Genomic DNA, 22,154 nt, shown 5'->3' with positions numbered 1-22,154 from the left:
CTGAGGATGTCCAGGTGTTGAAAAGAGCTCAGCTTGGGACTTGGGTGAGTGAGCGCTCATATAAATGCTTATTGCTCTGCCTCCTGTCTTAATGCATGGAAGACCAGGTGTGTCTGATGTCTGACAGAATAAAATCAGTACAGAAATTCTGTATGACTGGTGTAACCAAAGCCAAGAGCAAAATGGAGAAAGCCGCTGTTCTGTAATTAACTGGGAATTGCCTCGCTTTTCTCTTGAGTTGCGTGTCTGGCAAAGGGTAGCTGCACCCTGTAAGTAAACTTGTCTAATTGGAGCCTCTACAAAATTCCTTGATTGTCTGCTTTTCAGTCCTGAAAGCTCAGAAGCGTTCCTGTTTCCCTAATCGCTCCGACACAGCGTTTCAGTGAAGGATTTCTTTCAAAACTTCCCTGATCTCTTGGCATCCATCCCGCTGCCTTCCGCAAAAAGCTCTGCTGCTGCTCCCAGCTGTGTGTCTGCCCCGTCTCTTCCTCCAGCTCCCTCGTTCCACGTCATCTGGCAGCCAAACCGTAAGCAACCCCGTCCTGCAGCATCCTCAGTGCTGTGGAGTAGTAGTAGCTACACGATGTAAATACGCTTCTTGCTAGGTTTATTTTTTGGTTAACTAAACAAAGTAAATCATGTTTGCATGACTGTATGACGTTGAAGGAACTGAGAGTTTATCTTCAGTTGCCATCTCCAGGATCAGCTCTGCAGTGCTCACTGTGAAAGGGATTTAAAGTTTGGCTTTATCTTCTGCACAGACTTGGTGTAATCTAACCATAAAACATCCCAAAGTCTTGGGAGTGAGGGTTCCTTTCCACATCTCTGTCTTGTGTCTGTTGCCAGCTACAGCCACAGACAGAAAGGATATTGTGACTTATATTTAGACACAATATGTCCTTGATTTTTCAGAGGTGCCAAATACTTGGAAGTGGACATCAGCAATCCTGCCAGAGTTACTTGCCTTACAACAGCAGGGCATTGGAACTAGATGATCTTTAAGGTCCCTTCCAGCCCGAGCTGTTCTATGAATAAGTGACCCGATTTGATTTAAAATTTAGGTGAAGCTAACCTTGCTTGTAAGATTGGAACAGCTTCTGGCTGAGCATCGTCTCTGCTTGCAAAAGCAAGCTGTGGATATTTGCATGAGTCTGACAACGAATTACAATTAATAAATTGAAGTTTGTAATTAAGCTGTCACCTTAATTTGTTTCTGATCTCCTTAATGCATGCAGTAGGCTGAGCTCTGTTGGCTCTTCAGCCATCTGTAAAAGCCAAAAAGATCCTGGGTTGGCTCCTGCATTGCTCCTTCCTCGGGGTGTGTGACATGTGCATACCAGGTGGCATACCTACACCTACTGCTTCTGGGAGCTTTTCCATCAGTATACTCTAAAGAATGTGCTTTCAACGCCAGCTTGTTTCATAACCACGCCTTTTGTGCTTATTTTCCACATATTTCCCTTGCATGGCAGTGGAAGGCCACCAAATGTAGGTCAGCTCCTATGGTAGAAATCAAGAGACCACAGCAGCTGCATAACTCACTAATTCACTTGTGACTTCAGTTAGGCTAAGAGGTAGGAGGGATGCGCTCACTTTTCAGGCTAGTCATAGAAATACAAAGCTTTAGGACTGTGTCAGTGTCCAGACACTGCTGTAGCTTTGTGTCCTACCCCTGGTGGCACCAGCTCTTAAGAAGAATTATGTCAGAGAATAGAGAAATGTGTCAAAGGATGCATGTGGCCTTCACCTGCTTTCTGGCCTTGCTGAGTAAGTCACGTACAAGCACTGAAGATAACCCAGTATTCAAAGAAGTAAATGCTATTCAGTGCCCTGGTGGAAATTTCACTTGTAGCCTTTGTGTTTGAGCCAAGGCAGCAGTTAATTTGTGTGGATGTGGCTGGTTTCAAGTGAGTTTTATCTCCAGTTACATAGCATTTCAGCTTCTGATCAGCTGGGTTTGTTGTGGAGAGCTATAAAACATCTGAGTCACCTGGATTAGCTGTGGCCGGTCAGGATAAGAGCTCTGATAATCACAGGATCATAGGGGCTGGAAAGGATCTCTGGAGATCCCGCAGTCCAACCCACTGCCAGAGCAGGTTCCTTGCTGTAGGATGCACAGGAAATAATGCTATCATTCAGATAGCTGCTGCTGCCTAGAGATTTCTCTTTTGGTTCATTGCTTTTCATTGCAGAATGAAAGCATTTTGAAGATGTGTGGCTATCATCTGTGCCAGTAAGTGCCAGTTTAATTGCTGGACAGGAGCCAGTATAGCTTGGAGATTTGTTCTCATTTGCCTTGGACTGTCCCCTGACATACATATGTGTGGTGTCTGGGTGTATGTACAGACTCTGGTGTGTATGCAAACACAACCTTCCTCCAGGGAAATAGCAGATGAGTCTATTTTTGTCTGCTGTTTTGGAGTCATTCCTTTGCTGTAATCTGGGAACCCTCCTCCGTGCTGTACCTGTCTAAGCATTGTGTTTCAGCACTAAAGAATCAGTACAAGGCATAGCTTGCTTGTGTGATCTCCTGATGTAATTCTCAAGAACAATTCCCAAGGAAATGATCCCATCATCTTGGAGAAGATAGCAGTCTTACAGTTGTGCAATGCAAAACAAAGTAAGATTATATGGTCTTTTCTTTTGCATCAATGCTAATTAAGAAGCTCATAGTACTGGAATACCTTAAACCAGATCTCCTGAGCTGCACGGTCCTGCTGGTTCAGCCCTTACGGCGGTGCTTTATTGGCATGACTGTGTTTGTTAGGGAGGTGTAATTCTCTCCTTTCCCTTTTCCTTTCCAAACCTGAGATATGTAAGCTGCCAGAGCAAACTAAGCCTGTCTCCATCACTGGTTTTCTTGGAGAATAACGTATGTCTACGCTGAAAGAAAAAGACAAATTCCTTTTTTCATTGTAAGGCTTTTTGTGCTTGACAAAAAATCCCTTGTGCTTCTACCATTAAAACAAACCCAAGCCTCTCAAAATCACACACCTGCCCCCCAACTTCACCTGGAAAAGCTTCTTATAAAGCATCAAGACTGGTGAGTGTTTGAACTAGCCCTCTCCTTTAGTCTTAATTGCAAGTGAGAAATAATTAGTTACGCTCTCCTACTATTTATGTGGAGAAACAAATCTTAATTAAGCCCTTAAATGAAGGCGGTTCTCTCCGTTCCATTTTGATTTAATTAGGGATGCTTTAAGGGCATTTCAGCACCCAAGTAGGGTCTCTTTTGTATGTATATTTTGTGTCTTGAGAAGTTGCATCACTTTGAAAGATGAATATCTATTCTGCTTCAAGTAAGCAGAATTTTCTAGTAAATGGGCAACTAAAAGCTGTTAGGAGACTTTAAAATACTGGCACTCCATAACTTTTCAAGCAGCCAATTACCTCTATGAGAAGGGTCTTTGTCAAGTTTCATTCTCTCAATCACCGTAGATATCCAAGCTGCTGATGTTTTCCTGAGCAATATTTTGAAAGGGAGGTTTAAGTAAAAACACCAAACCCTACTTTCTGGCTTTCTTACATACACATAACTGAGCTTTTTCAATGTCCATTAGCTGCGTTTCCACCTGCAGCAATTAGGTTGAAAATGTCATTAACTTGCTTTTAAAGTAATGCCAACGTGCAGTGAGGTTTTGCTGCTTGAATGCATTCCTGTTTTTGCAGAATATTTCACTCGTTAAGGTTTTGAAGAGCGTTTTTCAGGTTCTGTCATGTGCTTTTGTCTGTAGCTTAGCTTGTTTCGTCCACAGCTGCCTGCAACTATGCTTAATTTGTTTGTAGCTCAGTAACCACAGCTTGCAGAACTTGGTTTGCTGTAGAAATGTTTGATGCTTTCCCACGGAAAGTTTAGGTTCACATCTGTTGATTTGTGCTCCTTAGTCTTGGAAAAGGCAAAAGTGTGGATGGCCAAGGACTGGCAGGTTCCTTTTATGGAGCAAATGTGGGAAAACTAGACTGTAGTGACCCATCTGGTAAAACAAAAGAACTGGTGAGCTGTATGATCTTTCCTGTTTCTGTGCCAAAACAGCAGCGATGCCAATTAATGTGCAGGCTCAGTTTTGCCCTGAAGCAGTTGCTTTGACATCATCAGGCAGCTCACTTTGATAGTCCCTCGAGAACCTGGGATAATTTGGGGTAACAGGCAGAAATAGGCTCAGTGTTTCACTGTCCTTCTAATCTAAGCTTCCTGGATGCTCTGTATTTAAAGATATTATTCCAAAAAGAAGAGTTTAGTTATACAGAAGTGAAGTCATGATTGGGTCTACAAGTTGAAATCCTTTGAAGGAGCACAAGTATTGTTTGCAGTGGATGTAGAACAGCAAGCTCTGCATAGCTGAAGCACAGGCTTGTTTTCTTCCCCAAAACCTATTTAGAAATGACTGAGAAATAGAAACAAAGCCAGGGTTTAAATATGCTGCTAATAATTGAAGACCGCAAGTAAAGGTTGAGAGAATAATCACAGTGATCCCATCTTGAAAGAACTTAAAATACCACCAGCCTTATTTTTAAGTGATATCTACTCATTATCAAATCAAGAGGAGGAATGCTGAGTGTTGGTGAGTCACGAGCACGGAAAAGGAACCACATCTGCAGGGCTTGTGTTTGTACATATAACTTAGATAATTGAGGGGAAAAAATGAATCCTCTCTTTAATTCTAGGTGCTAACGGCACTTAAGGAAAACAACCTGAATATTCCAGCTGGATTGCTGAAGACATCTGTGATTCCTGGAGCTGCTGCTGTTTAAACAAGAACCTGTCCTGATAGTACTTAGCCTTCAATCCAGAAGCATTCTCTTGGTCCTGTATGCAAGTCCATGACGTACTGGAAACGATGGGGATTGGTAAGAATACCACTTCGAAATCAGTGGAGGCAGGAGGCTCGACAGAAGGCAAATATGAGGATGAATCCAAACATCCCACCTTTTTCACTCTGCCTGTAAGTAACGTGTTCAGAACTCAGTGTGACTCAGTGAATAGTGCTTTGTTCTAACTCTTTCGCACAAAACCTGTCCATCCGTAAGTAGTTAGGAAAACCTCTTTTGCCATTTGTTACTGTTTATATATAAACATTGCCAATTATGTTGTCTATAGTTATTTCCTGTGTGTGCTCCAAAGCAAGATGTGCAATTCCCCAGGCAGTTTGTGATTAGAACAATTGGTGGTAATACTGCAGAGCACACCAGCCCCCATGAGGAATATACTCTCTGTTCCTTGCCTGAGAGTAGCAGGCAGCAGTAAGGAAACAGCTGCTGATCACCTTTTACTTAATTAGATTTTCATTACGTCCTTCATGTCTAGGCTTCAAAGTGCTCTGTGTGATGCCTTTCATATTTGTGTGTTCCTAGACATGCTGTTAGAGGAATGATTGCTTCTCATCTGGGTTACCTTTTCTGACAAAATGTCAAAGGCACTTGTTAAGTGCAAGCCAGGGGGGAGCTGGGTGGTGTGAACTGTTGTTGCAGAGAAAATGTTTATTTTAGCACTTCTTTCTTTTGCTCTATTTTTAAGGTTGTAATTAATGGTGGAGCAACATCGAGTGGGGATCAGGATACAGAAGACACGGAGTTGATGGCCATCTATACTACAGAAAATGGCATAGCTGAGAAGGTATTTGGTTGCTTCCTTTCATACAAGAACTCATTCTTGCTTTTTTAGTGCTGTTATTTGCTCACACTAGTTTTCCTTGGCCATGAGATTTTCTTTCTCTAACGCAGTGTGCTGATTTGCAGATCCAGACGGGTCTGGGAGAGTTTTGTCCTCACGATTCTTCTGGTCACACATTTTGGTTGCAGAAGTTGGAGAATGACTCAGCGTGTGTTAGGAACAGTTGATATGCTATGACCTGCCACCTGATTTCATCATAGGCAGCTTTTGCATCTCTTCCATTTCCATTGGCCTTTTTACATGATTTCCCTGCTAAGATCCTTTTCTCTTGTTCACCAGTTCTTAATTTTTCCAGTATTTAGTCAAACTAGTGGTGTTGAGCACCTTCGAAAGTGGGATCTTTCCCAGTCTCTTCCAAGCTCTGACCTCATAGACCGAATTTCCTAATCCTTCTCACAAGTTGTGACAGCTTTTATGAGTGAAGATCAGGTCATTCATAAAGACCCTTGAAGATTTTTACCTTAGGGCAGCAGTGCTTGTCTCTTTTCTATTTGGAGACCGGTTTGGTTGTGACTTTTTAGCTTTTTTCTTCCCATTCTATCACTTTTCAATTCTATTTAATAATAATCTTGCAAATGGAGACAGTATGAATCATCTGAACTTTTTGTTTAGAGGAAGATTACAGGAAATAAGAAGAGCACTTTTTTTCTCAAGTGTTTATTATCTAATTGGCTCTGTGGTTCAGCATTATTTCAGAGAAGCCTCAGTTTGGCAGTTTTGTTTTCTTTTAATGTCTAAATTGATACGAGAGAAAAAACTCCCTTGGGTCCTTAGAATTGCATCTTGACATTTGTTTATCTGAATCTGTAGCTTCTTCTAGGACAAGGATGATCTTAAATAGCGTAAATAGTTTTCCAACTCAGACATCAGAATTCACTTGTAAATGTATCCTGGGCTGTTAATTATGATGCAAGTCTTGTGATGTTACATGTTAGAAAGAGTTTTTTCTCCCAATTTGTGCTGTCCCACTTGTGGCCGGTTAAAAATCTAAAGAATGAATTAGCCTCTGATGAATATCTCATCCAGAAAGGTGCAGCTTATTCCTGGCAATTCCCTAGAGCATAATATTATGGCACATTTGGCAAGCACCAGCATGCAATCAGTACATGAAACCAGCAGGAGCGTGCTTGAGATATGAAATGGCCAGTGACTACCCAGTGAATTATCACCTGGGTAGCCACACCTTGCCCTAATTGTTTGGTCTTAATGTCTCTTATGTCCGCTCCCTTTAGCTATTACCACTGAAGTTCTCATCAGGTTGAAGGCTTCCTTGTTCAAAGCAGAGTATATCTGGATTTTGGAAGAGTGGAGGGGTATCCTGAATGCTTTGTGTCATCACTTTGCTGTTTGGGAAGGACGCTGCTATGATATTTCTTCTTCAAAGCAGAACTGACACAATACTCAAGGCGAAACTGCACCAATGTGAAATACAGTAGGAGAATCATCCCCTTGGACCTGTTAGCCATGCTGTGTTTAATTCTCTGTTTGTAGATGACTGTAAAGTTGGCTAACTCTAGTCTGCAGGGATCTTCCCAGGCTCCCAGCACCTTCGGTAAATTATTAGCTGTAACATCTGCTATTTCCTTCAGTGCTCTGGAGTGGATCTTGTCAGACCCGATGGACTTCAGGCCATTGAGCTGATAAAAATGATTTCTTTACAGTTTTGGAGACCATAAATGGAAAGCTGCGGAAAGTCCCAGTAATGATCCTCCAACTTAGAGGTCTGGGCAGCCCAAGCTCTCATTAATATTACAAATACAGACATGTTTTGCTTTTTCCTCATCTTCACTTGTTGGGTGAATGGCTTCACCAAGTATCAGTCCAGTATTTTTCCATAGACCTCCCCTTGCTGTTGGCATATTTAAAGCCTTTTTTGTTGTCTGACAGCACAGTGACCACTGTCAACTTAAGCTGAACTTCAGCTTCTCTTGTTTTCTTCCTGCAGGTGCAAACTGCAGCTCTGTAATCACCCCTTGAAACCTGACCTTGTTTCCAGGGTTTGCATATCTTTTTTTGCCCTTGATTCAGGAGGAGTTCCCTGTTCAGACAAGCTGATCTTCTGCTCTGCTTGCATAACTTGGAGCTCAGCGGGATTGCCTGCTCCTGGGCTTTTAAAGATGATCATTGAACATCAGCCAGCTTTCATGGATTCCCAGGATTCTCTGCTAAGATGCTTCTGCTAAAAGAGCTGGAAAGTTTGCTCTCGAGCTTAAAGTTGTTGCCAGTTGTCAGTATGTCTGCGGGGCTTGATGCAAACCAGTTGGCTTGTTTCTAAGCCATGTGCCCAAGTAAAGGACCATAAGAGATAGAACCTCATCCGTCATTGGAGGAAAGATGTTATTGCTTCTGCTGGTGGCTTCAGCAAGCTAACGCTGATGTGATCGGTGAAACAGTTTTCTGCTGATTCTTCTCTATTCTGACCTCATGGGTGGATTTTATAGCTTTTCTTACTCTTCCTTCATGGCCTGTTTTGCTTTGAAAGCATGTGTGACAGTCTTATTGTAGAATAAATTACTGTAATTCTGGTAAGCAAAGTTCTCAGGTGGTGCATATATTACAGTAAAGCAGAGGGGAGGGGAGGCAATTATGCGCACGTAAAAAGAATATGTTTGTGCACGTGTACGTGTATTCATTAGGGAAAGCTTCACAGTGCTGCTTTATAATAACACAAGTGTATCACAGGATCTTCTCTGGGTGAATTTGACGTTTCTCAGTGACTTTTGTCAGCTTCCAAACCTTCTTTCTGCTTGTCTTTAATTCTGGTGTGCAGAATGCCCAGTGCTTGAGGCTGTTCAAGTCTTTCGTAATCAGCTTTCTATTTCATATTCTACTGTAATAACCTTAGTCGTTCCTTAGCAGTATGATCATTTATACTCTCTCAATTTGAATTGATGTAATTACCCAGTGCTAGATAAAAGGGAAATGCCATATGTCTATTTGGCTTCCCTGACCTTGTAGGTGATAAACAAAGCAGAGGTTATCTAAGACTGATCTGTGTACGTGTTGTGATTTTGAAGAAGTGAAGGCCATAAGAAGCAAAGTCACAAGTCTGGCAAAAGTGCTGGCCTGTTTTGTAAAGCTGCTTCACGTGAGATCAAGTTCAAGCATGGGTTAGGTCGGAACAGTAGTTACATAATGTAGTTTTTGGATAGTTGAGCTGAAATGATGAAATGTGATATTTCCTTCTGCTTTTGTTGTTGGTTCTTAAGGCTCTGAAGTGTTTGCATTTTGATTCTCAGGCATTGAAAAACAGAGAGTCGTAAACAATTCCACTTAGTTACAAAGAAGAAGTGGTTGTGCTGAATCTTGTTTTAATGGAATGTATGTGGGGATTTTAAAGCCTGGGTAGGTGTGATCAGTGTGCTGTTAGGTGTCTGTGAATGAGCCCCATGGAAGGCCCCAGTGTGGTCTCACTAAAATTCCTGTAGGTTTGCAGACAAAATGACCATATATGTATTCAGTTACAACAATTAGGACTTTTTTCATGTATTCTTATTGCTAAGAAAATGGTGAATCAAGATTCAAAGTGGGTAAGAATTAAGCTGGGAAGCAGCTTCCATGCTACCCTAATGGGGAACTTCCTTGCCCGTGATTTAGGCCTGTAGCTGTGTGACTTTGCAAACAGCCGTTGTTGATTCTTTTTCTTAGTTCTAATTCTTCGTTTTTCTTTCTTTTTTTTTTTTAACATATAGTTTTTTGGGACACTGTTTGGCTCCCAGATTGGTTGTACCATAAATGAACTGTTGTGCTCATGTAAATAAACAGGAAATGGTTTATACACGTGATTTGTTCAGTGCAATTTCTGTAGCCACAGTTGAAGATGAACCCATCATCAAAGCTAGAAGGCTTCTGAAAATGCAACATAAAGATGTTGCTTAAGATTTTTATACCATGCTTTGCAGCATTTGGGAATTCCTGATGGTTCAAATACGGATTATTCCTATATAATATTAACTTACATTGTGTTTTGTGTCCTCCCCCTCCTTTCTACCCTCCCCCATTTGATAGAGTTCTTTGGCAGAGACACTGGACAGCACTGGCAGTTTGGATGCTCAGAGAACTGACATGATTTACACTATCGAAGATGTTCCTCCATGGTATCTCTGCATATTTTTGGGGTTACAGGTATGTTTCAAAGCAGTTATTCTTTTCTCCTCTGGATTTTTTTTCCTTTTTAAGCACTTTCTGTGTATGTGATAATTTGATTCTTCCCACACGCTCACACATTTGAAAAGCTGTTAAGGTAGTTGCTTCTGAAGTTGATCACACAGTCAGTTTACTATGTTAATAATGACCTATATTACAGCTGGCTTATTTATTAGTGAGATTCACTTAAATATTTATTATTCTAAGCTGTTGTTAGGTAGGAAATAAGTTAGCAAATAAAGTGTGAAGCTTCAGAAACTGACACTTCATACCTCTAGAAGTAATGATGATGGGAGATAATTGTTTACTGCTGAAACCTTGAATATTAACCTGATACTGTAGTGGTTTCTGTTCTGCAAGCTTGATAGCACCATCCTGCAGTAATTACTTGCAGACTTAGTAATAAGCAGGGTGGGCAAATTTTATCACTGCTTTTGAATAGAATGTGTGTGCATCTTGCGGATGGGATTGTAGTAGTGAGCTGGACCATACTACTAGCCCAGCCACTCTCTTATGTGAAGAACAGCTCTTTTCATCCTGCTTCCTTCTTGAATAGTAGTAAAATCTATCCCACAGGAATGCTGAGAATTTGTTAATATCTGTAAAGTATGTTGAGATCTCCAAACAAATACATTCCAAAGCATCTTTTTTTACCTTGCCTTTTCTTCAAGGGTAAGGCAGTTCTGTAAGGATTATTGCTGAATACGGTAGCACCTATTTGTTTGTTTGCTTAACATATTTAGATTGGGAAGGAGTTAATGAGTACCTAGTTTCAGGTACTTGGGAGCTTTTTTGTATCCTAGTTAGTATGTGCCTTAAATTCATTTGTAAGCTGATGATTTTTCACATGGTTGAAAATGAATGGAGTTTTTTATCTGCTTTCCTGAGTTGAAAGCTGTTTTCAGCAGTTATCTAAATATTTCCTCATCAAGAACAGAAGCCGTGTAGCTATGTAAATAACTTAGTGATCATTAGCGATGGGCTAGTGGTAGCTTAACATGGAGAAATGCCCTAGAACCAAGAAATGAGCGATTTGATAGATAATGCAAAAGCAAAAACATCCAGCGGGAAAGAAAAAAGTGGACATAAACTGAAAAAGATAAAAAATAAAACGTCTGATGTATTAACACATCTTTCTGTTGTTCACAGCACTACTTAACGTGTTTCAGTGGAACCATAGCAGTTCCCTTTTTGCTAGCTGATGCCATGTGCGTTGGATTTGACCAGTGGGCCACCAGCCAGTTGATTGGGACCATTTTCTTCTGTGTGGGCATCACTACGTTGTTACAAACAACTTTTGGATGCAGGTGAGATTTGGGACTTGTTTCCAGTTGCGGAGATGGTGATAATAAGACTTTCCAGGATGTAGGTAGAGATCCAAGAAACCCTTTCTTTCCAAAGGAAAAATACTAAATACGAGATAGCAGTTCAGCTATAGGACAGTTTATTAAAAGCTTTGGAAAACTTATGCTAATAACAGTTGGATCTGAAATCAGAGAAGATATTTCATGGGTAAGAAATTACAGCATGTGGAAAAGGAAGAAAAAAAGGAGGAATCTTTGAGAACAGAAGGTAGAAGTGTTTCTGAGGAGAAGGAAAAATTCATACACCTTTGTATACATGAATTAAGTTTGATATTTTCCTTGGGTTTTTTTAATGATGCTTAATTTTGCCAACATCTACGGGAGGGTTAGTCCTAGAGCAAATTATGTGTCTGTTCCCATGACATGCTTGCCAGATTTAAAGGCTGGGGTTTTTGGAGTCATGCCACAGGATAATCATAGTCAAAGCTAATGTGTTAACATCCAGCTCTGGTGTCCTGGCCTGTAGTTGACTTTGGGTAAAGCAAGAAATGTAACTTACTCCTGAAGTTGATTCAAGAGCTCTGAGCTTGTTTTCTTTGAGAAGTGAGAGAGTGATCGTGCTGAAGAAAGGGCACGAGTAACTTTTCACTCTTTGAACTGAGTGTCTCTGGTTATTGCCTTTCAATAAACAAATTACTTGCTTTTGTTGGTCACCTTGATTTGCAGGTAGTGATCTTTCACCGAGTTGGGAGCACATATGTTAGTGTAGCCTTGTGGGAATGTCTGAACTCTCCCTTTAGGAGGATGCAAGAGACCAATTCAGGTGCAGTAAATATGTGTAAAAATCTGGCATTGATTAGTACAAGACGTATTATTAATATCAAGCTGAATTTTTTTTCTTTCAAATGCCTGTTCTGTGGTAAACCCCGCAGAGAGAAGTGTAATTTCTACCAAGTTATTTCTACATCTTCTTGAATAAACCAAGAAGGATAAACGAAAGCAGAAGAAAAGTGTGTACTGCATGAGTGTGCTCTCATATGGTTACTGGAGTGATTCGTGGGTCATTTAGTTCAGTTTAAGAACAACGCAAGTTGAAATCCTGCGTTCCAATAGAAAATGGACAAACGCTCCTCACGTTCAACAAGATTTATCTTAAGAAACAGAATCTTTGGGTGGAAAAGTTATCTCAGCAGGGTGCAGAAATAAAGTCTGTTGTATATTGAGATCAGTTCTTACCCAACGCCTTTTCAAGCATTTCAGCTTTTCCAATGTAATCTTCAGTGATATTTCGGTTTGAGGAGATACATTGCTTACATACTTTCTTGTCTTTTGACTTTGAAAAGGAATCTTTGCTTTGTTTTTATTACGTTTTGTTAAATGTAGAAAATCTGTATTTTTTTAATGAAAAGCTCGTTCCGATGACAAAGCGGTATAATTGAAACTGTTGAAAGAGAACAGTTTCTTTCCCCAGTGTATTTTCTTTATGTCAACACTAATCATATTTTCTGCCTGGTTGGCTCTTTGTGCTTAGAAGTTCGCTCGCTTTAGCTGTGATCATAAATTCTCAAGTACCACATCTGAAAGGAAGCAGAGGAGGCAACGTTCAGCGCCTTTTGGTATTCTGAACCTGATCAACCTCGTTTATATGTTAGGGATGTTTTTTTCCCCACTCCAGTTTGTGCTTTATGTAGGAAATTGAGAGATCATTGACCTAATTAAGAGATAAGGTCTTTTTTTTTTCCCCCATAACTAATCTTGGGCTTCATGTCTTTATTATTTGCTATAGAAAGATTTGTGGCTCTTTCAAAAACAGGTGTGGCCCCATCAGTTTGAAATGCTCTGTTTCTCCCATATAATCCTGTGTTTGCCCTTTGTGGTTTTCCTTTTCAGTGCCCTTTCCACTCACCTTGTGAAAGATGCATTTAGAAACTGAAGAGGTAATTGTGTTTGGGTCTGCTATTTAAGAAGAAAATTCCAGTGGCTGAATGTTTTGTAATGATTTAACATGTGATTCTGGTTTTATATAAGGGTGGGGCTGAGATAAAGCAGCAACGTTCACTAAATGAGATTTTTTCAAGTATTTATTGGCAAGCATGTCAGTTGTGAAGTATTTCAGCAAATAAAGCCAGCATGGTTTCAGAAGGACGAATTCTGTGGCTTGATGGTTCATTTGGCTCCATTATGAGGGAGAGTTGTGGTCAGTCTGGTACCCATACTAATTTTTAGGAATTCAAACTATTTATTGGATTTCCTAATAAGCCGAAAGATTTGGCAAGGATTCGGGGCAGTTAATATGGCTGAAACAATCCCATACAGCTTTAATATACCTAAACATTTCACGTTTATTGCTGTGCCCATCACTATATTTTCTAAGCATATTATGCAATATGTAATTTCATCCAGGTGAATAGTCCAGGTCTACAAAGAGGATTTGGGTAGAGTAAAAATACCAGCACGCTTTTGAAAGCACCAAACGGTTCCAGTTTTGACAAAACAGCTGAAGTTATGAATAGACTGGCAAAAGATGAAGGAAGAAACTGTGTAATGTGAATATCTGGGTGAAGAATGGGCTGGCCAGCCAGGCTCAGAGTGATGATGAATGGCCCAGTTCTGGACTCCTGTGCTTGAGCAAGACAGGGAGCTGCTGGATCAGAGGGCTCCAAAGATGATTAAGGGCCTGGAGCACCTCTGTTATTGAGAGACCTGGGAGTATCAATATCAAGAGGATAGGGCCAGGCGTTCTACAGCTATCTAGAAAAGGAGGTTGTAGTGGGATGGATGTTGGTGTCATTTCTCAGGTGATACGTGGCAGGACACAAGGAAGTGGTTTCAATTTGTGCCAGAGGAGGGTTAGACTGGATATCAGGAAGAATTTCGTCACAAAAAGGAATGGTAAGGCATCGGAGCAGGCTGCCCAGGGAAGTGGTGGAGTTGCCATCCCTGCAGGTATTTGAGACGTGGCTTTAAGAGATGTGGTTTGATGGTGGGACTCATTAGGTCAAGTTGAGGATTGGACGTGATGATCTTGAACGTCTGTTGCAACCTTAATTATTTTACTATTGTCTGGTTTTATTATCTTTAAAAGGATAGTTCTGAGTCCGAATGCCCACAGCAATTTGTGTGCTCTAAGTGTGCCATCAGTGAAGGTTGTGCAAGGTTTCCAGAGGCTGTTTTATGTCAGAAACCTCACAATCCAGACTTGTTTCAGTGTGACTGACTTCATCACTGGAGAATGTTCTTGCAAAGTGCGTTTACAAAATCATTATGCAGGGACAGAGTACTGTGTAGGTGGGACAGAGGAGTAACGGCTTGTTAAGAGGTATTGCATGTTATGCCATGGGCACCAGCTTGCTCAGTTTGCCCAATGAACCTTGAAAAATGAGGTGAATCATTCACTCTTGGGTACTACTGTTTCTTCCCCAAAGCTTTGATTTTTGCTAGAGAGACGTAAAAGGGAATCGTGTGCAGGTCATTTGTCCTCAAGTGACTCATGTATTTCATGATGAGTGACTTTCAAACTCAACTCTGGAAGTTTGCAGCAGATAGGGCGACTTGTAGGATTGTTCACGGCTCAAACTCCTTTCTGTAATAAATAGCTCTGTTCTGACTTCCTGCCTGTGTACTTTTGCAACTGCTATTAGTTACGTGTTTCTGCTTTGAACTTTCCTCTGTTGAGCATGTTTTGTTGTTTTTTTTCCTCCTTGTACCTTTTTGATCTTAATCTGAATCTGCTACAGTCAGTTCTTTTTCCTTTACTAATACTTGTACTGGCATTGAGGCACTTGACTGTGGCTGTAAAACAGCCATAAATGCAGTTCGGTTCCTAGAGCTGCGTGTGCAACCGTTTCACGTGTTATGTTTGAGATCTGCTATTGGGGAGTTACAATCCATTGGCATTTATGGAATAGGTCAAAGTGCATCTTCGTTGTAGTTAAGTAGCATCTGAATATTTGTAATGCTATGCATGCTACAGTACATTGGATAAATACATAGTTGGTGCTGGTGGATGCTCTTCAGATATTAAACCTTTTGGGAAGTGTAAACACCACAGCTAAGAATGTCATCTTGAAATTCTTGCAACATTTGTATTTATTGTTAGTAGCCACCTGGTACATCTAATCAGCACTTAGCAGCCTAATTGTTGTTTACATATATACTTAAAGATGAATCTGTAAGTGACTCCATTTCATGTCATGCAGTGGGAAGGTACTGAGTACGCAGACTGGTTATTTCTATCGGGAGGCTCTGTAATGTGGTCGGACTGTGAAAGCTGAGTGTTCAGCACCTTGACTGGCGCTTACATCAGAGCACACGTCCTTATCCTTGTTGTGATACTGAGTCAAAAACTTAAAGCAACGTCTGGTACCTGCAGTCAGCATCCAGTAATTATCTGGTACAGGCATCATGTTGACTTCACACACATAGCATCTTTCGTTAGGACTTTCGTGCTGTCTGAGCATTTCTATCTTCTTTTTAATAAGAAATTCCCATTTGTGGCAGCCATCAGGTAAAGGATGGTTTTGAGGATGAGTAACCACCTAACTGCAATTGATACCTTGACACAATACCGTGACATGGAGTAGCATTAGCATCTCTTCTTTCACTTTCCACCAGGTTACCCTTGTTCCAGGCGAGTGCTTTTGCATTCTTAGCACCTGCTAGAGCAATACTCTCCCTGGAGAAGTGGAAATGTAATAATACAGGTAATTGTCATTTATGCTTGTTCTCATTTAAGTGACAAATGACCCAGATGTCATATAGAGCAACTGCTGAACCTTTTGGTACGGAAACTGAAGTAATGAGCAGGGGATATGGAAAATGAACTCCTTTTACAAGGTTAAAACCTTGCTTTAGAAGCTTTCTAAAAGTGCCCCTGTGGATTTCTTGCTTTCATTCTTTTATGTCCATGTCTAATCTACTTGTTTTATAAGTGAATTAAATATAAGTTGTAAAATGTAAGAGAGCCATTAAGGGGAAACTGATGGCCTTGTTAGAAAACTTGTGTTTGTTAAGGTTAACATCCAGTTACAATTTCTGCTTTGAGCACACATATAAATCCTTTAATATTGAGAAGATTAACCTAATGGGAAAGAGCACTTGGGTTTCAGTGTCCGCAATGTAAAGGCATACTGTGGTGTATTTCAGTTCTCATAGCTGTGTCAGATACTGTCAGTTGATAAAATGCCACTATTCTGATACGTACCTGGTTGAGAGAAAACAAGAAAGTTCTTTTGCTAAGCTGTGTCTAAGGAGAATGTTTTTTATTAAATGATAGCAAATAGACCGAGGAGATAAATACCTGTGTTTTGTCTTTTCTTCTTTTGGTAAGATATAACAGTTACAAATGGAACAACAGAACTGCTTCACACTGAGCACATCTGGTATCCCAGAATACGAGAGGTAATGTAGGAGTAGCCTTTAGCTGTTAATCTGTCCAATTTCAGTTAAGTTTCTCCTTTAACCATCTGTGTGTTCTCATCTTTATGTTGCTGATTTGTTTCTTCTTTCACTGCAGTTTCATTTGAGTATCTCCCTTTACTCATTCTATGGAAGTCTGAATTTTTTTCTACTTGTTCATCACTGAACCGCAAACACAACGAGTTAGTTGCCACGTTCCAAAAGATATGCAGTAAAACGCACAAGTGAGATGAATACTGTTCTTGTAACACTTGCAATTCGCACTCACCAGCAGCAGCTCAGCAAACCATCAGCTGCTAGCAGACCACTTGCCTGCTCGTTGTGGTCAGTAGGCTGTCCCATGGAAGGTAAAATGCAGTTAGCAAATGTGTACATCATCAGGTGTTTGAAGTTGGAGACTTCTGACAAGACCTTGATTCTCCCAAAAGACTTGCTCAAGTATATCAAACTCCTCTTCCACTTGCAGCATTGCAGGCTGAACCTCATCGTTCACTGCAGAGCCCACAGTGAGGGTTGTGCCCAGGCATCCCACTAGAGTGGTAGATAGCGTAGTCCAAATCAAGGCGTGTGTCATGGAATTTATCTCCCATCCCGTTGCTTTGGGCTGCAAACTTTTTCTTAATTAAAAACAACCCCTCTCTCTTCCCCATGTTCAAACCATAGCTACATCCTGCCAAGAGCCCTGCAGCCAAGAGGGCTGACAGTCTCCTGAGACCACAACGCTGCTCTATACCAGCTTCCTAAGGAGCACTTGTGAACAATGCAGCATACACTGCCCCTAGGAGCTAGGAGCATCACCTCCGTGGCGCCACCAACCCTTGCCGGCTCGATCTGAGAGCTTAAAGGTTAGCCTGGAACCCAGGTCTCCTGTCTGACAGTGTGATGTGATATCCACACAACTACCAGACTGGCCCACTGGTCTGTTGTGTAATAGTTTTGTGGAGAAAAACCATAAGTGTTATGCTTAAGCAATAAGTCACTTAAACCTTATGAGCTGTTTTATGACAAAAAAAAAACCATAAAAAAAAATGCTGAGTTCTTCTGTCACTGAATTCTTTGAACTGCAGTTTGTAATCCAGAGCAGAAAAAGAAATGTTTTAGTTTTGCTTTTAAGATGCGACTAAACTGTCTCTTTCCCATTCTTGTGTGTTCAGATCCAAGGTGCTATCATCATGTCGTCCCTGATAGAAGTGGTGATTGGTTTGCTTGGCCTTCCTGGTGCCCTGCTGCGATACATTGGACCTCTGACCATCACACCAACTGTTGCTCTCATTGGCCTCTCTGGTTTCCAAGCAGCTGGAGAAAGAGCAGGCAAACACTGGGGTATTGCTATGCTGTAAGTACTCAGGGTTTTCCTGATGTAGACCAGTGAGTCCCAGCTGGTAAGTCATCCCAGCGGTGTTTTGGAGATAAAATTAAGCAGGGATGTGACAGTATTGGAGGACAGCTGTGGTAGCTTCAGCGTGTCTTGTATTATTCTTTTCTAAATCATAAGAATTCTCTCATTTACTGAAATGTAAGAAGGCTGACTCCTGTTCAGCAGGCAGAAATACTTGGAGAGCAGGTTTCAGGCCATGCTGTGCATATTTCTGGAGGTATAGATGCCAGGGAAAGAAACAAAATGTGATTAGAAGTACAAAAGGGAATAGCTGGGAAAAATGAGATGAGGCAAAGACAAAAGTTTCCTGTGAGATGCTGTTGATAAGCAGCCAAATTGGGATGGAAACCACACTTTAGGGAGCATGAAATTGGCTGAAGCAGTTGAAATATCCAATGTATAGCAACCAGCTTTGTACTGGCTTTGGAAGTGGAAGGAATGACTTGATGCGATCAGACTGTGATCTGACACATCTGTTAGCACAGTACTTTGACCATGTAAAGTATTCTGTAAGTGCAGCTTATGATTAAAAGGGCTGTTTAATTCATTATCTCCAATGTTAGCATTATGGATATTGCTGTAGTTCTGTTATGTTAAGCAGCTGACCCAAAGGAGCATTCATTTTCCTGCAAAACAAATTCTGTGCGAGTTGGGACTGATGTTGTATCCATCAATCACATGGACCTTTGAGTTGGACGTGGAAAACCTGTAATGACAGTTGACATTTTGCAGATGGAAAAAATAGATCCATTTAGGAACAGGTTTAAATACTGCTCAGTCAATAAGTATTTCTGGCTTCAGCCATTCAAAATGGGTGCTAGAGAGCTGGAAATAACCCCATAGTCATCTGGTGCTGCTCAAAAGTAACTTGATTTCTACAAGACATGGCACTGGAAATGGTCTTGCCTGTTCTGATGGGATAAAATGACTGCATCACTATCTAGGACAATGGGATAATATTTGTGTAAGAGCTATTTGTCTATATCTGACAAGATTTCCAGTCTCCAGAATGATTTTGTTGACTTTGTTCTGCAGGTGACGGTCTGAAATAATTTAATGATAAAACACAACCTGTCTCTAAAAGGGGAAGGTATTCTGGAATTTGTCTCTGCTTGTGAAGAAATATTCTGTTTTCATGCCTTGTCTCTGTGTCCTGCTTAGCCTCAGGCCATGCAATGCATGTGTCTCAATGTCTTAAATGATCATAGAATCATACAATGACCTGGCTTGAAAAGGCCCACAGTGCTCATCTGGTTCCAACCCCCTGCTATGTGCAGGGTCACCAACCACCAGACAGGGCTGCCCAGAGCCACATCCAGCCTGGCCTTGAATGCCTGCAGGGCTGGGGCATCCACAGCCTCCTTGGGCAACCTGTTCCAGTGCGTCACCACCCTCTGAGTGAAAAGCTTCCTCCTAAGATCCAACCTAAACCTCTCCTGTCTTAGTTTAAAACCATTCCCCCTCGTCCTGTCACTCTCCACCCTTGTAAACAGACATTAAACGCAGCCTTCCTTTTTAAAACAAACAGAAATCCTGGTAACTGTCTGTCCTCAGAGCTGACGTGCTGTTATAGGGAAGTGGAGTCCATCATCTTTCTGTAATGGACTTCTGGAGGGATGCCAAAGCGTTTCCTGAACGCAAGGGAAAAGGTGTCTTTATCATTCGACTTCAGTCACGGGGAAAGGCTGTAAATGACGCTCTTGTGGTGCAGAGCTCTTTGTTCCTGGAGATTGAGGGAGAAAATGAAGCTCTGTTCTGTTTCATGCAAGCTGAAACTGATCCTGGATAGGAAAGGGAGGGATGCTTAAATTCCATCTTTTTTTTTCCCCTTAATAAATCTGATGAAAACATAAGCTCAAATTGCAGGAAAGCTTTGCTCCTTCAGACAGCTTGACTCTTTCTGTTGCCTTTTTACAGCAAAATGCTCTTTGGTTATTTCAGAAGTGATCAGCTCCTCCTTTTATTTTACGTTGCAGTGGGTACTTATTTTAGCTGTAGGCTTTTAACATGCGGAGGAGCTTAGCAATTTTGGCAAGGGGGTGATGGATAATACTTAAGGCATCAAAAAACCTTAATGAACAAGGTTACTGCTGACCTGCAGTTGACTGGACTCTTGGTTTTGGGGCTCTATTCTGTCAGCATTACAGCTAGAATCACATCATAGAATCATACTCTACATGCAGCAAACACTGGGGTTCTTAAGAACTGAATACAAATGATGTCTCTTGGGATTCTGCAGAATAATTATTTATTTAAAGTAAATTCATTTTGTTTCATCTCGCTCTTAAGTTTAAAACACGCACTTCTGTTTGAAGTCTGAGCAGCCTGAAAGATGATCAGGTTTGTGCTGAGAGGGAATTTTAAAAGACTGCTGCTTATGATATCTCTTTGGTCTCACCCTCCTCCTTTTCTTGTTGTTCCTTCTCAGGACTATTTTCCTTGTATTGCTGTTCTCTCAGTATGCCAGAAATGTCAAATTTCCTTTACCTATTTACAAGTCAAAAAAAGGATGGACAGCGTATAGACTGCAGCTTTTTAAGATGTTCCCTGTAAGTAGCTGAATTTATTCTTCAGTGGGCAAAAGTGACCCTAACTTGATGTCTGGGGGCTTTATAGCTTGATTTCTTAGTAGTACAGTAGATGGTGAAGGTGAGATCAAAGCTTGGATGTGATTATGGGAAACTTAACCAGATGGCTCATTTACCATAGGAAGCAATCTCATTGTAGTCTTGCCAGATCCCATCTCTGATGAAGCAGTGAAGGTGATGGAAGGGGTAGAGAAGGACCTATGTTTATGCATGTAGTGAAAGCCTAAACGGAGCCCTTCGAAAAAAAAGGATGACAAGACCATTATCTTCTAGTTTTATGAAAGCAGCACTCTGTTTCCCCGTGTGAAAGGCTTCCTTTATTTCTGTTAACATTGAGAGTAATTCACAAGACTAATTCACTAGCTCATATAAGTGCCCGTTTGGAGACTTTTCCATTTGTTAGCAAGAGAGCAGATTTACTCTAAAGCTTCTGTAACAGCACCTTCCTTAGAGGAAAAAGATACTTAACAGATCCACTGCAGGATTTACTGCTTCTTCAGATTTAAAGCATCACCTAAGATCACACTCAGATGCATGTGCAGTAGATATTCTGTGCAGAAACTGTTTGCTTTGATGCGTGTTGCCAACGATAGTTGATTTTTAAACAGCTTCTTTATCTTCTTTCACAGATAATTTTAGCTATTTTGGTGTCGTGGTTACTTTGCTTCATCTTCACTGTGACAGATGTCTTTCCCCCCGACAGTTCCAAGTATGGCTTCTATGCTCGCACGGATGCCCGACGAGGAGTGCTCTTGGTAGCTCCATGGTTCAAGGTTCCATACCCTTGTAAGTAGGTTTGGTTGTAAGGGCTGTTTTCTTTTGATAGTCTATCAATACCATTTTTTGCTAGATTTTATGTAGGTAACTCTTGACTCCTAATAAAGTGGATGTGACCGTATATTTAACATGGGGCTTCAGGGAAATGATTGATTCATCTCTACTTGCCAGTACTGTGTCAGCTGCAGTCGATGTTACAGTGATAAGAAATGGGTTATTATGATTGCAGTAGCTCTCTACAGGAGTTACTCATTCTCATTGTCAAAGGAATCACTAGTGCATGGAGTTTTTCCAACTTAATACGTTTCCCTGCCCCCTGAAGGCAACTGTTCCTGGATTAGCACAACTGTTAGACAGCTGTGCAAGTGTTCTGACTTCCAGAATAGGGCCTATGGGCAAGCTGGTGGATGCCACTCAATGCTTGTCAAAGTGCAGAAGAATACATAGAAGACAGTGCAAAATGCCTTACGTGGCATCTTGGCTGGTTTTATTCTTTTGCCAGCTACCTCTAAGTCTAAAGCTGTTAAAGGCTTTTTCTTAGGACGTGAGATAGAGCTGTACACTGGTTTGTGCTTGTGCTGCTCAGAAACTACCATAATCATAACAGAATAATATTCTTCCAGAACAGAGTAATAGAAATTGTTACAAATGCCCGTACATCATAATGAAGTATCTTCACTGTGGTTTTTCATATGCTTTGTTTTTTGGTTAGCTCTTAGGAAAAAAAACTCATCTAAAGCATTACTTGCAAGATGTATAATAGAAGGTTTTGGGGAAAGAAAGGCAGAAAATTTTTTCACCCTGATTAGACCTTTCTTATTTGTGAAGCCTTGTTCTTTCACGCTTGTGCAACTTAAAGTTCCTTTTGTTGC

The 22,154-nt window shown here is 41.0% G+C and overlaps 1 protein-coding gene across 2 annotated transcripts in view; it reads left to right on the top strand.

Annotated features, from left to right (window-relative positions):
- The window catches only part of SLC23A2 (solute carrier family 23 member 2), a 46,900-nt gene that overhangs the window by 13,847 nt on the left and 10,899 nt on the right, over positions 1-22,154 (top strand). The window contains exons 2-11 of one of the 2 annotated variants that reach the window (XM_072357263.1): positions 328-527; positions 4,666-4,943; positions 5,516-5,614; positions 9,680-9,796; positions 10,967-11,124; positions 15,736-15,824; positions 16,451-16,521; positions 17,694-17,875; positions 20,346-20,466; positions 21,135-21,291. In XM_072357263.1, the coding sequence (XP_072213364.1) occupies positions 4,812-4,943; positions 5,516-5,614; positions 9,680-9,796; positions 10,967-11,124; positions 15,736-15,824; positions 16,451-16,521; positions 17,694-17,875; positions 20,346-20,466; positions 21,135-21,291 (1,126 nt within the window). In that variant the 5' untranslated portion in view covers positions 328-527; positions 4,666-4,811. The remainder of the gene's footprint in view (positions 1-327; positions 528-4,665; positions 4,944-5,515; positions 5,615-9,679; positions 9,797-10,966; positions 11,125-15,735; positions 15,825-16,450; positions 16,522-17,693; positions 17,876-20,345; positions 20,467-21,134; positions 21,292-22,154) is intronic. The other variant, XM_072357262.1, reaches the window with a different exon arrangement.

This window comes from Excalfactoria chinensis, chromosome 25 (assembly GCF_039878825.1).
Source record: "Excalfactoria chinensis isolate bCotChi1 chromosome 25, bCotChi1.hap2, whole genome shotgun sequence".
NCBI lineage: Eukaryota > Metazoa > Chordata > Aves > Galliformes > Phasianidae > Excalfactoria > Excalfactoria chinensis.
Note: the sequence above shows the minus strand (reverse complement) of the source record. Positions and strands in the feature narration are given on the sequence as shown.